The sequence below is a fragment of the Balaenoptera physalus genome, assembly GCF_965194825.1.
Source record: "Balaenoptera physalus genome assembly, chromosome: 21".
Classification (NCBI taxonomy): domain Eukaryota; kingdom Metazoa; phylum Chordata; class Mammalia; order Artiodactyla; family Balaenopteridae; genus Balaenoptera; species Balaenoptera physalus.
The window spans coordinates 26,221,404-26,236,895 of NC_138902.1; the positions used below are offsets into that span (position 1 = coordinate 26,221,404).

General features: G+C 36.4%; 1 protein-coding gene across 1 annotated transcript in view; it reads right to left on the reverse strand.

Moving 5' to 3' along the window:
- Positions 1–15,492, reverse strand: part of MSR1 (macrophage scavenger receptor 1) — a 225,809-nt gene that overhangs the window by 149,919 nt on the left and 60,398 nt on the right. The window contains exon 3 of the mRNA XM_082444520.1: positions 12,004–12,173. Coding sequence (XP_082300646.1) covers positions 12,004–12,020 — 17 coding nt within the window. The 5' untranslated portion in view covers positions 12,021–12,173. The remainder of the gene's footprint in view (positions 1–12,003; positions 12,174–15,492) is intronic.

Here is a 15,492-nt window from a genome sequence, read left to right on the forward strand (position 1 = left end):
ATGTTGAAATTCGTAAAACATGTTTTGCATTTTTGACCAAGAATTATCCTTTGACTATGGCAAACACATTGTTGCAATAACAAATCTCTTAAGACAAAATTGAAGCATTGGCTGATATAATCCTAAGGATTTGGAATTGTTTTAAATGAAATTCAGAAATTGTAATTTTGCCCTGAAGTCTTCTGGTGAAATAATTAAATTTGACTTTATCTGAATTGACTGAACAGTCCTCTAGACAAAGGGAAGTTTGTCAGGTGGTTTATAACACATTATGCCATTACCAGCTCTTATGTTTGTGATTGGTTCTGGGGAAGCCGTCTGGTGGGAAAAACCTCAGATCTAAATGAGATTAAGATTATCTCTGAATTTTTTTTGCAAGAATTCATAGGAGATCTCAAGATGCTGACATTAAAATTAACAAATGGGAGTCCATTTAAGGAAAACATTCTAATGCCTTCCCATCTCCTCTCCCACGAAAAAGAAAGGAATTTCAGCCATATGAATAAGGTCAAAGCATCTTGCCACTGACAGTGGAAAACATATTTGGGTTCAGGAAATAACAAATTAAAAGGGTTGCACAAGAGATGAAGTCCTTGCTTCCAATCCTTACCTGGTGCATAAGGACTATGCACTAATCAAAGACGGGGCACTGCAGCAGGCGACCCCTCGTGAGGGTCTCTCTCCGCATGGACTCCCATCGTTCACTCATCTAACCTGAACTTCTTTCTTTACAGCACACTGTTGACGTCTGACTGCAACTGTATAACTGACTCCAAAAAAGAACTACCCAGAAAAGCGCTTTCTGATTTCCTGACCTGTAAAATGCCAAGACGGCTTAACCTAAGTTTTAAGCTAATTTTTATGCAACAAGAGTTTGTTAAAACAGAAAAAGTCTTGCCATATTTAAGACATATTTCAGCTTGGCTCCATTCTAATGAAAATCATAGAGATGATGAGCTTTTAAATATATACCACCCACCTATTAATGGATAAACAGTTCTTCATATTAAATGATAACTCTTTGTACTTATCTCTAATAACTTAATATTTGAATGCAGAAATATTTAGTCTGAGCGCTTTCTGAATTTAGAGTTCCAAGTTTGAATATACATTGAGATTCCCAAGTACACTTTGTTATAGGACCCCCAAACTTTCAGGTTATATTCTTTTAAGGTTCTGAAAAATCTGATTAATAATTACCAAAAAGGGTAGGGGGAGGGGCACCTGAGAAAGCTGTAGATTAGAGCATGAAGTCAATTTCAGATCAAAATTTATGACTTTGTGATATTTATTAAGTGGATGTGAATGCCTCTCTTTTTTATGGTGTTAATTCCTACTCCCTAATATTGAGCAAGAATCTGAGATCATCATATATTGCCCAAAATTTGGGAAAGAGCCTCTGTGTTCAGGCTGACATTGTCATTGATATCTACACTGTTAAAGATCACATGACCCTTTAAAGTCAAATTTAAGCAAGAGAATTGCTAACAATTTTGGAATTCAGAAAGCTTAGTTAACCACCTTTCTAGGGTGGAGATGGTTCTATCTCTACCTGGTGACTGCTGTCATCCTCCGCCCCCAGTGGGGGCCTGGGCGTGGCCATTGGGAGGGTTGGAGTTATGACATGCCCACGAATCTAGTCACAAGTGGGGCCCAAGGTATTACCTGTGAGGGTCTGCATTCCCCCACGAGTATTCCCGTGCTGAGGGAGTGTGACATTAATTGCAAATTTTAAAACACCATGACTGGTTAAGAGAGAGACCACAAAAGAAAAGAAGAAGCATTTTTGTTCCTTTTCAAACAAGGGCTCTTGCATTTTTATTTTGCCCTGGGTCTCACAAATTCTGTAGCCGACCTTGCCCCCATCCATGGCACGCCTTCTCTCTCTTCCTGCTCTTTCTAACCCTATCCCTCTAGCATGGCTTCCAAAACAATGTGCAGAAATGGTGTTTCTCTTTCAACTTTGTAATCTCACAAGGGGCCAAGTGAGCACAAAATATCTAGGCAACATTCTTGAGTCATGGAATGGGGAAAAAAAAAACAGCAAAAAAAAAAAAAAAAAGAAAAGACAAATTGAATAAATTATCCAACCATAATAATTGGGTTTAAAGCCTTTTGACTTTATTAGGCATTTTACCTCATTTGATCCTCACAGCTAAGTTATGGAATAGATGTCATTTTATAGATACTTATATGTTAAAATGTTGGAATATAAAATGGAGCTGTTTTTGTATTCGTACTCTAGCTGGGTTGGCAAATCCATATGCAACATTATTCAGAATAACCTCTTATCACTATGTACAAAAGCTCAGGGCCAACGTGGTGAGTTACATGAGGTGACATTGGCAATCAGGGTCCTCTTTACAGGATTTCATAAACAAAAATCTTTCATATAATTCTGGAATGGGAGTAGTAGTATCTTTTGTTCATCTAAACTAAGAAATATTTAAAACAATGTGGGTAAAAGGGTTTTACCTTTATTGAAAAAAAATCTTATATTTGGAGTAACCAAATCTTCTTAATTTGCCTGGTTTTACTGTTTTTTTTGTTTTTTGTTGTTTTTTTTTGTTTGTTTTTTTCTGAAAGTCTTATGTCCTAGGAAACGGTTCCATCTCAGGCAAACAAGGACCACTGTACACACCATGTGTGCTGGTCACTATGCTATGCCCATACATAGTTATCTCAGGATGGTATCTGTTAATAAAATATGAACAAAGACCCAGAGTCAAATTTGCTTCATGGGGAATGCAAATCAATTTGTAACAGAGGAAATGAATTGGAAAGTGGTGAATACGTAGGAATGGTAGGTCAGGGAATACTAATAAAAGCAGATCCCAGAAATCCTGATGAAGAGTGAAATTTAGGAGTAAATGAAGCTATCAGTTAGCTGTTCACTGTATGATGAAATATTGAGGGACAGCAGTATTCTACAAAATTCCACTGAAGCACATCAACAAGTTCTGAATAACTGGTGAATTTAAGAACATTGCAACCAAACTCTTACAGAACATTTGAGATGATGTGATTCTTGTACAAAACAAAAGGGCAGTAGCAAACAGGTTTAGTTTTTTAAATTGCAGAATTATTTTTAGTTCACATGATTTAGGAAGCAACGTCAGTTTTACATTCATCCCTTTAGTTATAGCTGCAGGTACAGATAATAAGATTTTTAGCAGGAGCAACTTTGAATAAAACAATGAATAATATGTCTTATGGTTCATTAACCATGCTAATAAGTACATACTTTGCCAGTCATATTTGAATAACAGATTAAAGCTCACTGTGCATTTTCAGCAGGATTTATGACTTAAGTTATTTTTAAATAATCTGATAAGGAAATACAAGCAAGTTTTGGTTACGGTATCCAACTCTACTACAAATATAACCCTTTGGTCTCTGCAACTTCATACACCAGATTTTGCTTAGAATTTTTCTCAGGTAGTTTTCTGATCACGGTGGTTTTGGGTTTTGTTTGTTGTTGTTGTTCTGTCTTTTGTCTTTTTAAAAAATTTCTAAAGTTCCATACTTATCAAGATGATTTATGTCACTATTATGACAATTACTTACCAATAAAATATATTACAAATCTACAAAATGATTTCTCCTTATTATCCTAATTATTACTTCAGACACTTTCAATGTGTCTTCAAATATCATTGATTGTATATACTATTTTTGTTTTAATTTGCTCTTTTTTCATTTAGTCCTAGTTACTAATAAAAGATAAATAGATAGATAAAGCAATCAAAATTCAGGAAGCTAAATAAACTAAAGTATGAACCAAAGGAAAACCTCTTCCAAGCACCACTTAAAGTAACTTTTAGGGACTTCCCTGGTGGTCCAGTGGTAAAGAATCCACCTTCCAATGCAGGGGACGTGGGTTCAATCCCTGGTTGGGGAAATAAGATCCCACATGCCACAGGGCAACTAAGCCCGCGTGCCACAACTACTGAGCTGGCACACCTCAACTAGAGAGCCCACATGCTGCAACTACAGAGCCCACGTGCCCGGGAGCCCCCGCGCCACGGAGCTCCTGTGCCACAACTAGAGAGAGAAAACCCGCACATCACAACTAGAGAGAACCTTGTGCGCCACAGCGAAAGATCCCACATGTCCCAACTAAGACCCAACGTAGCCAAAAAAATAAAGAAAATAAATAAATTAAATATTTAAAAAGTAACTTTTAGAAAGGGGCTCACAAATAAATGGAAACACCTCCTTTACTTTTCACCCATCTACATTCATCTACAGGCAGTTTTTGAAACTCTACTGTGGTCTAGCAAGAGGCAGGAAGTGGAAAACAACCATAGTGGAGGAAGAAAGCTATTTATCCAGAGGAATGTAGATCTATAGCAGAATTACTTTGATAGAAGGAAACACAAAATGCAACTTTCTCCTATCCACTTGCGCTGAGGGCTCGCATCATCATTTCTTTGCACTTGCCTAGCAATTTCCAAGTCCCTCCACAACTGTCATTGAATTTCATTCCCATGCGGTTTGGCAGCAATGGCAGTGAGGGCACGGGGACAAGAGTAACTGCAGGGTCGCACTGGCCCTGCTCCCCCTCCTCCACTTCTCAAGGGTGTGTCTCTATGGATAACTAAAGTTAGAGTTGAATAAACAACATAGTGAGTGTTGTTTAGTAGATGAGTTAAGAATAAAATGAACCAGAGAGCTAACCACATGACACCATAAACTCTGAGATGCACAAGCATATGAGCTGAACAAGATCATGTTCTTTACAGTTTTATCATTTTCACCTATAATAATTATTGAGCATAACTTAAACATATCTCAGAAATATCTCAGTATAAACTTAAATATGTCTCAGATTAAATCAATATCATCTATGTATTTCTGTATATTTAAAATATTTCTATATTTTTGGGATATATATTTCTATATATATTTTTATGTTTTTGGATTTGTTAGGAAACAAGACAATTATCTCCTCTTCCTAAATTTTGTACTAAATATTGCCCTCCCCACCTACTCTAACGAGCACTGAATGGTTTCCATTAATGTAATGTGAGATACATATTTTACAAAATTAAATGGGCTTTCAATAATCAATTTTCTATAAATCTAAGCCTGAAGTAAGGAGCAAGTTTAGAGTGACTTTAAATTTCTTTTAAGTGTTTTACACTTTGAGAATTATTTCTTATTTCCTTTATTCCATTTCTAATATTTATTCATTTCCCAGAGCATTCCTTTATATTTGCTTACAGATATCTTCCGGGAAGTACCATAATATATGACAGTGTCCTAGCATTGTGAGTCTCACTTTTAAAAACTGAGAAAGTGAAGGTTGTTTATGTAGACAAGAAATCACATTTTATAATTGTTTTTGTAACAATAAGCTAAGATCAGCAAACAAAGGAACACGTGCACCTGCAGAAAATAACTTTGTGATAGATGATATCAATATATAAACAGGGACATTTTGAGGCTTACAATATTAAACGGAAGGAAAATACAGGAGGATTACTTTGGGTCCCTCAATTATGTGCTGATATAATGGTAGTGGCCAAAACAAGAAAAGCCAAATCAATAATAAATTTCTGCCCTGAAATTTGATATTAAACACACAAGATAATAAAACTCAATATTATTAAGAGACATAAGTTTCCACAGAGCATTTACCATACAGCATGTGTTAGGTTTTATAAGGTGTTTTCTAGCATGTGTATTACATAATGTGTCATGCCATGGAGAATTCAGTTCTTTATTTTAATTAGAAATTAAATAGCAAATTATAAATGTAGAACGTCCTATTCTTCAAGAAGGCATCCTTTTTCTTAATATCCTTCTAAACTTTAATAAGATTTAGTTTTGCCACGATTTCCTCTCCTTTTATCAATGGGAATTCATGTGGCATAACATTTCAATAAGATATCTGATTACATATAGAAACTTCTACAGTTTTCCAACTATATAAATTCCATGAATAGAATAATCAAAATATTATTGTTATCACAGCCTTACATTTTTCTACAACCACAGGAAACTAAAAAGAAATAATAGAACATTTTAATGTATATGAAAAATGACTACTGTGTAGAAGAAAAATGTGATTGCCAGTATCTTGCCTTGATTATTAATTCCTTCTTTGTTTACTATAAAAATATTAAAAATCAAATCATAGAGCAAGTGATCATCAGTGCTATTCACCAGATAGCTTTGTTTCCCTGCCTTCCTGACACAGGGTAAGACTGCACTTTCCCACACTCATTGGAGTCAGGATCATGTGACAAGTTCTGACCAATGCTTTGAGAGCCAAATATTTAATATGCTGGTAAGATATTCTAGCTATACTATGCACTATGTTAGCCACTAACTACATGTTATGGATTGAACTGTGTCCCCCCAGATTCACATGTCAGAATGTGACCTTATTTGGAGATAGGGTCCTTGCAGAAGTAATTAAGCTAGAGTGAAGTCATTATTGTGGGCCTTAATCCAATATGGCTGACGTCCATATAAAAAGGGGAAATGTGGGCACAGAGACAGGAACAGAAGGAAGATGATGTGAAGATACAAAGGGAGAACATGACCATCGATGAGCCAAGGAGAGAAGCCTGGAACAGATCCTTCCCTCACACACAAAAGAAGTCAAGCCTGCTAACACTTCAGAACTTCTAGCTGCCAGAACTGGGGGACAGTACATTTCTGTTTTTTAAGCTACCCAGTCTATGGCACTTTGTTTCAGCAAACCTAGCAAAATAATACATCACAAATGCCATGTTAATGGATTTAAACATTCAATATTTTAAGGCATTGGTTCTCCCCAAATTGATCTATAGGTTCAACCCAATCCAATCACATTCAGAGCAGGTTTCTTTGAACAAAATTAACAAGATGTTTCTAAAATTTATACAGGAATACAAAGGATCTAGAGTAGCCAAAATAACTTTAAAAAGAAGAACAAAATTGGGTTATTATCACTGCCAGAATATATAAATAAGTCATTAAATTCAATAAGAAAATAAAAAACCTAGTGAAATGTGTTAAAAAATTTGAACACTTTACCACAGCAGATTTATGGATTGTAAATAAAAGGGCTCCAGGTGAAAGACGCTCAATATTATTAATGATCATGGCAATGCAGTTAAAACCCAATGAGAGACCACATCACACCTAGTAGAACAAATAAAATTAAAGACTGACTGTATTGTATGTTGGAAACAATGCCAAGCAACTGGAACTCTAAAAACCAATATAAATAGAAAATGATACAAGCACTTGGAAGACAATTTGGCAGTTTCTTAAAAAGTTAAACATATACCTACCGTATTTCTCCTACTAAAGATAAATGAAAGCATAGGTCTACACAGACAAACAGATGTTCATTACAGCTTCATTTCTAATAGCCCCCCAGTTGAAAACAACCCAAATGCCCATCAACAGTTGAATAAATAAAAATCTTGTGGTATATCAATATGACTAAATACATCTCAGCAATAAAAAGAGATGAACTATTGAGACATGTAGTCCTTGTGAATCTCAAAATAATTATGCTGAGTGCAGGAAGCCTTTTATAGAAAAAAAGTGTAATGTGTAATGAAAGATTCCACTTAAACAAAATTTTAGAAAATAAATTAACCTAGAGTGAGAGAAAGAAGATCAGTGTTTGGGAAGAGGGAGAGGGGGCAGGAGAGGTGAGAGGGAGAGATTACAAACAGGCGTACAGAAAATTTAGGGTGATGGATATGTTCATTTCCTTGAGTGTAGATATGGTTTCATTGGTATATACATATTTCAAAACATATCAAAGTGTACAGTTTATGTCCAGCTTATTATATGCCAATTACATCTAAATAAAGTATTGAAATCAGGTTAGGTGGCAAGTCTTAAAAATTTAAGAGATTATGAATAATGAGGTTTCTTCCTGATGAAATATAAAAGGATGTTTTTTACTCAGAGAAAGTAAAGGCAATTTGGGGGATGGTGGCAACTACACTTAATGATAAAAGTGAAAAAATAATAAAATATAATTAAATGTTAATAAGAATTTTCATGAGATAGTAGAGAATAAGAATTATTAATCCGAGGTGGAAAAGTCATTTAAGAAATGCCCCTTTCCCATTAGAACTCAACTGTTCCATTTTAAATATGAAAAATGCAGATTTTAGAATGTATCCCTGTGTAGGAATTTTTTGAACTTGTATAGGAGAAGAATACAAATATGGAATAGGCTGGTTAAATAATAGCTCATTTGACTAGAAGGCAGGTTACTAAGGGTAAGAGGAAACTGATAAACTGGGAGAATAAATACTAAAGTTGAGAGAACTGATAAAGCAAAGTGCAGGTAGTAAAGAGATATTGGGAAGATTGGAAGGATTGAAGCTTGTAATGAGATATTCAAATATTGAAATTTTATTTTCCAGATATCAAGTAGTTTTACATAAAAATCTTTGCTATCTGCTTTTGTTTTATGTTGTGTTTTGGAGAGGAAGTAGAACAGAATCACACACAATTTAAGTAACAGCTAGAATTGCTAGAAATATTAATACACATGTTATTTCATGTCAAATACTCAAGTGAAAAGTGTGCTTACTGCTATGTTATAGGAGTGTACTAATGGCTTCACTATAATGTAATGAAGTTCAACTGGAAAATATTTGTAATGTGAAGATATCAGAAAACAAAGGCATAATGGAGCTTATTCACCAGCACTCACAATTCAATATGGGAGGCAGAGATGTAAAGAAACGATTAAAAATATCCAGGGCTTGTGAAAATAGAATAATGTACAAATACAGAGATAGGACAGAGACAATACAGAAGACTGCTTATAGGGGAACTTACGGGAGATTGCATCTGACCTGGGATTTCAATGATAAATAAGAATTTGCTAATAAGACAAGGACAATGAGAAGATATTTGGGCCTGAAGAAATACTACATGCAAGAGTGTAGGGTGATCAAATGGTTTGGAATCTAAAACCATATCTTCCAAAACACTAATACAGGCTAGAAATATTTTATAATTTAAAGAATCATGAGTGTATTACAAAGAAAGGTCACAATGTGTACACTTGAAAATACATTTGGCATTTCAGAAACAGTTTTTCAAGAAACAGGTTACATTGAAACGTAAATTAAAATTGAATAATCTCCAATGAACAAACAAAATAAAAATAGTAACTAAAGTTCACACTACAGTTCACTGGTTTCTTTTTGACCAATAACATAGGCTTACAGTAGGTGAAATAAATATAGCTAAACATAGAACACCCTACTAGCTATTAGTGATTGGTTTTGGAGGCTGTCAAGGTAAGGACAGGACACTGTAATAGAGGAGAGGATTAAAGAGGGTGGAAGTTTATCCTCCTCCCATGTAATAGACTGAAATGGAGTTCCAATTGCCAGGGGGCTGTTCTCTACACGGTAACTCAAGGACAGAGTCATTTTTGTCTTATTGCTTTGCAGTCCCCTAGGAAACTGTCATTATATGGTCAAATTTGAGTTGCTCTGGTTTCTGGTTGACCGTAAGGGGAAAGATAGGTCAGAAAAGTCCTGCCCATTATCTTTAGCCTGAGCTTGCAAGGTGCACGTGTTATTTCTGCTCGCGTGCCACTAGAAAGACCTCAGCCGCATGTTACAGTGAAATATAAAAGAAAAATAATAAAGAAATGTAGTTCGGTCACATGTACAAGAAAAGGAGAAAACAGATTTTACGGACAGCAAGCAATGTCCACTGCAGAGAACCAGCACCTCCAATCCTCTCCGGGCAATTCCCACTTTATGAATCTTAGTGGGGAGGAAACCTGCGCTCTTGGTACTTAATTCCAGCCTCTCTAGGACAAAGGTATGTGATCCCAACTTTGCTAATCAGACACACTGGTGCCAGACTTCACTCATTGGGTATTCGACACAAGATAGATGGAGTAAGGAGCAAGCATCATGCTGGCGGCAGTAATAATAGTGATAGTTGCACAAAGGGGCTCCGGGCCCCTGAGCTGAGCTGCAGCATCAGGGACTTGGATAGCAGATGCAGTGAGGCACACTCATAAAAACACGTGCATATATGCACACCACATACATACAAACACATACGTGTGTGTGCCAGAGGTGCACACACCTCTAAGGATGTGCTACGGTTTAGAGGTCAGTGGTGAGAACAAAAGTTTTCATGTTCTCATCAAACTAGATCCCTGGAGCGGTTTGCCCCTTGTTTTGGAAAGCTCCTGTCTTAGCCTTGCCAGGCTGACTTAACAAGATACCATAAACTAAGCAGCTTATGAACAACAGAAAATTTTTCTCACAGTTCTGGCGGCTGGAAATTCCAAGATCAAGGCACCTGCAGATTCAAATGAAAATAATAATAACAAAAGATTTCCTGCCATGCTCTAATAACTGTGAGGTAAAGAGAGATATCTAAAAAGTTCTGGGAAAAAAATCCAGCAATAAAAGTACTAAAAATCTCTTTCATCCTCTTTTTCTTTGCTCTTGTTGTTTTTATGCTCCTATGTTCTATATTATTCAAATTGACTGTGTTTCTGGCAATTCACAGGTAGAACAGATATTCAGTAAAAACACCTTTATGGAAGGGATCTCCAAAAAAATCACAAGAAAAGGAAGTTTTAAAAAAAATTTCATTGAAACTCAGCGTGCACAAAAGAGACAATTTAGATATGAGGACCCTGACAATAAAGTTCTTATTTAATTCAGTGCACATTTATCAAGTGCCTACTTACTATATAACAGTTAATTTTCTTATCCTGCCCTAACAGTTGTTAGTGGAAGAGGATCTGGGTTGATGGGGACTCCATTGCTTGGTAACAGTGAAAAAGACGAAGTACAAGAACTAGCTTAATTAAAAACGAAAGATAGAAGAACTATACTTATCATACTCTATTTTGTGGAATCTTTCATCATAGTTACAGAAAATGTAAAATAATTCTTCCTCTGTAGAAAGATGAGAATATGGCACATATGGAACTCAAACAATGTACAGTAGGGGATCAGAGAGCCTCGAGTTGGAGAAAATCTTACCTCTTGGCATAAAAGGGCATCCCTCTGGGTTTATCTCTGTTTTCCTAAAGCACTGGATTTTCCAGGTTCTATTTTAAATACTAGCTTTCAAAATAGGTTTCTCAAAGTTTTTATTTCCCTTAAATATTTTGAAGTGTACAACGCAAGTACTTTTAAATAATCAAGTCTTGAGAACCATTTTAATTTTTCCCCTTTCTGAAAAAATTCTGTAGAGAGTTATTATGTTGGCCAAATATATCTTAACAATTTTAGCAAGGGTATATCATAATAACAAAGACAAATGTCTTATAAATATTAATATTTAACCTCCAAAATTAACTACTAGTATTTTATGAGATGCTTGAAGAAGTGAAATAAAGTAAATATTATCTTAACAATATATTTTTATATCATGAAACATACATCTTTTCCTCTGTAAATCTCAAGAAAATGGTCATGGACTTTTGCCAAACATGATTATTTCTATATGAATGTCTATAATTTAAGCAATCTATTTTACATGCATAAGCAGTAGACTATTAAGCAGAATACTATTATTTCTAGCTAGAGATATTCAATACTTCTTTTTTCATATAAAAACTGTATATTATAAAATTTGATTAAAATTTTTTGTTTTTGCCACTTTTTAATCACATCTACAATTTAATATCTAAGGAAACCATATCTCAATGTAAATGCCTATCTTGGCCAATTCTACCTATTTATGGCTAACACACATTTTATCAGATAATACATAGAGTGGTGTCCTTATAACTTTGGATCTTAATGTTGAAATGTGAACTTATTTATTTAATTTACAAGTAATATTTGTGGTATAGTTTTCAAGAGTTTGCTAAAACCACTTTACCATATAATTAATTAAAAAACTGAGAATAAGGAAATAACTATTATCAGCAGGTGGTATTTATCCTGAACTGTAGAATTTACCTGTTATATGATTAGCTACCAGAAAACACAATTTAGTTTTGTTTTAAGGAAAGATTAATTTAGTAGCAGTCACACTCACCTTTCTCCGAGAAGCATGGTTGATACAATCCTACATCATGCTGTTCAACAAATGAAAGCGTCTTTTTTATCCGATTACAGGGAATGAGGCTCGCCCTGTTCAACCAAGAGTCCAGGAATGCTTAAGTACTTTTCTGAACAGGCTTGGCAAGCACGAATATCTGGGGAAAGCTAAAAAGAAACATTCAGGTATAAGAAGATGCAAAACCAACCTTTACTGATGATTCAGAAACCTTTGTACCAGTTGAGGGTTTAGAGTGAGAAATACTTATTCTTTGGAATTCATGAGGGCTGGCCTGAACCAGAGCTATATAGCAATAATGAAGTCATATGTCACCCAACACATATACAAGCATGGTTTAAGGATATAATCTGGGAGAAAATTATCAGACGTAAGTTAAAGTTTTTATATATTTTTAAAAGATGTATATTTCAAAGCTTTTATGGCCTACTTATAAGCGTCATGTACTGCCATCCAGTCGTAGTGAAGAAAAATTTCTTTTAGGCAATGTTTTACTCTTTCAAAACACTGCAAGCATAAAACCCAAATAGCTTTACCAAAGGCGGGGATATTTCTCTTCATTCTTTGTTGAAAAAAGAAATAAAGCTACAGGCAGCAAAGATGATCAACAAGGAATCATCAGTGAATTTAAATTTACTTAAATTTACCATGCCACTTAAACCTCCAAGCCTTTGTTTAGCAATACATAAAACAACAATTCGCAATGGTTACTGAAATTTGCATTTTTACATTCTTTCATCAAAATAGAGTCTAAATTTTAACTAAAGTTTCAAAATCCTTCATCTTGTAAATAAGAGTCCATGACTCTTGGAATTTTAATATTTTCTTAGGACTCATTCCGATAATGTCCAGAGGGGCTGTTGCCAGTAGATGCTCCCAGTAGGGTTGTGACTATCCCTCAATCCTTGTCTTGCTGATTTCCTCTGGTGAACTTTATAACTATTTAAAAGTATCACAGACTGAGGTAATTTTCAGCTATTATATCTTTCCTCCAAAAGGTTTTTTTTTGTTGTTGTTGTTCAAAATAAAGAATTAAGAGTGTTCTACTCTGTGAGAGACTTTGTAAAGACTCAAATGTAAGGTACTCATTTTGTGAGGGATAATTCTGCTAATAGGGGAGGGAATGCCCTAAAATAAGGTGAACAGTTTTGCCCCCCAGTTCTTGTTTTGTGCTACCTCTGTTTCCTGAACTTGCCTGGTTCTTCTGATTAAAATGTATTACCCCTTTCATCTTACTCCCACACCAACAAGAATGCTAATATAACTACTCTGTTTCTTTCTTTCTTTCTTTCTTTTTTTTCTGGAAACTGTTTTTGGTATGTGACATTTCAAACCTGAAAAATAATATGTAATGTATACTTAAAGTATAAAGAATAATAAAGTAAAAACCTATGGAACTACTTCCCAGATTAAGCAACTGAGTACTTAAAAAGACCTGGAAGCCTCTTTCTGCCACTCCTTCATAAATTTTTTCTCTCATAAAAGTGTTAATATCATTTAAATTTAGTGTTACTCATTCTCATGTTTTTCACTATAGTTTGACTACACATGTATGTCCATTAAAGATACAGAGTTAGGTTTTGTAAGTTTATAGAGTTTATATAAATGATACCATACTGTATGTATTCTATCATGTTCTGTTTTTGTGATTTAGCCATGCTGACTAGTGAAGGGATGATACCTTAATTTTCATCGTTGTATATTATTATTTTAGATGATTATAAGACAGGGTATTTACTTATTTTTCTGGTGATAGTCATTAGGATTATTTCTAGGGGGTTTCTTTTGCTATTAAATACAAAGTTGCAATGAACACTCTTGATGATGGTCACTTGGTATACATGGCAACAGTTTCTCTAGGATTTTGTAGATGCAAAGTATACATGTATTTTTAACTCCATCAGAGAATGCCACACTAAATTTTTAAAGTACATGCACAAAGTCCATAGCCACTTGCAGTATATAAGTGTTTCCTTTAGTCTACACATTCAGCCATGATTAACTTGGCAAGCTCCACAAAGATCCCTGTTGGAATTTTAAGTAAAGATCATCAAATATTTGAATCAATTTCAGAAGAGATATATTTATGACAGTGGGTCTTTCTGCCTAGATCATATGATTTGTCTCTATATATTTTGGTCTAATTTCTATAAGCATAATTTGGTGGTAAACATTTTATCAAGATTTTTAGGGAGGAGGAGCTTCAAAATATATCCCTTTTGATTGGAGTGTTTTATTCATTTACATTTACTGTAATTACTGATAAGATAATATTCCTGCCTGCCATTTTGCTATTTTCTATATGTCTTAGGTTTTTTTCATTCCTCTATTCCTCCATTATTGCCTTCTTCTGTTCTAAGTATTTTCTAGTGTATCATGTTAATTCCCTTGTTGCTTCTTTTATTATATTTTCTGAGTTACATATCACATTTTAAACTAACATTTAAAAAGTATGATACTACGTGAGAATCACCTAAATTGCTTGGCATAAATGAAAAATTTTGGGCCTCATACTAGATGTACTGCACCAGAATCTTATGGGACAGGAAGACCTTCAAGATGGCGGAGGAGTGAGACGCGGAGATCACCTTCCTCCCCACAAATATATCAGAAATACATCTACATGTGGAACAGCTCCTACAGAACACCCACTGAACGCTGGCAGAAGACCTCAGACCTCCCAAAAGGCAAGAAACTCCCCACGTACCTGGGTAGGGCAAAAGAAAAAAGAAATAACAGAGACAAAAGAATAGGGACGGGACCTGCACCAGTGGGAGGGAGCTGTGAAGGAGGAAAGGTGTCCACACACTAGGGGCCCCTTCGCGGGCGGAGACTGTGGGTGGCGGAGGGGGGAAGCTTCGGAGCCGCGGAGGAGAGCGCAGCCACAGGGGTGCGGAGGGCAAAGCGGAGAGATTCCTGCGCAGAGGCTCGGCGCCGAGCAGCACTCACCAGCCCGAGAGGCTTGTCTGCTCCCCCGCCGGGGTGGGCGGGGGCTGGGAGCTGAGACTCGGGCTTTGGTCGGATCGCAGGGAGAGGACGGGGGTTGGCGGCGTGAATACAGCCTGAAGGGGTTAGCGCACCACAGCTAGCCGGGAGGGAGTCCGGGAGAAGGTCTGCAGCTGCCGAAGAGGCAAGAGACTTTTTCTTGCCTCTGTTTCCTGGTGCGCGAGGAGAGGGGATTCAGAGTGCCGCCTAAACGACCTCCAGAGACGGGCACGAGCCGCGGCGATCAGCACGGACCCCAGAGACGGGCATGGGACGCTAAGGCTGCTGCTGCCGCCACCAAGAAGCCTGTGTGCGAGCACAGGTCACTCTCCACACCGCCCCTCCCGGGAGCCTGTGCAGCCCGCCACTGCCAGGGTCCCGCGATCCAGGGACAACTTCCCTGGGAGAACGCATGGCGCGCCTCAGGCTGCTGCAATGTAACACCGGCCTCTGACACCGCAGGCTCGCCCCGCCTCCTCTGAA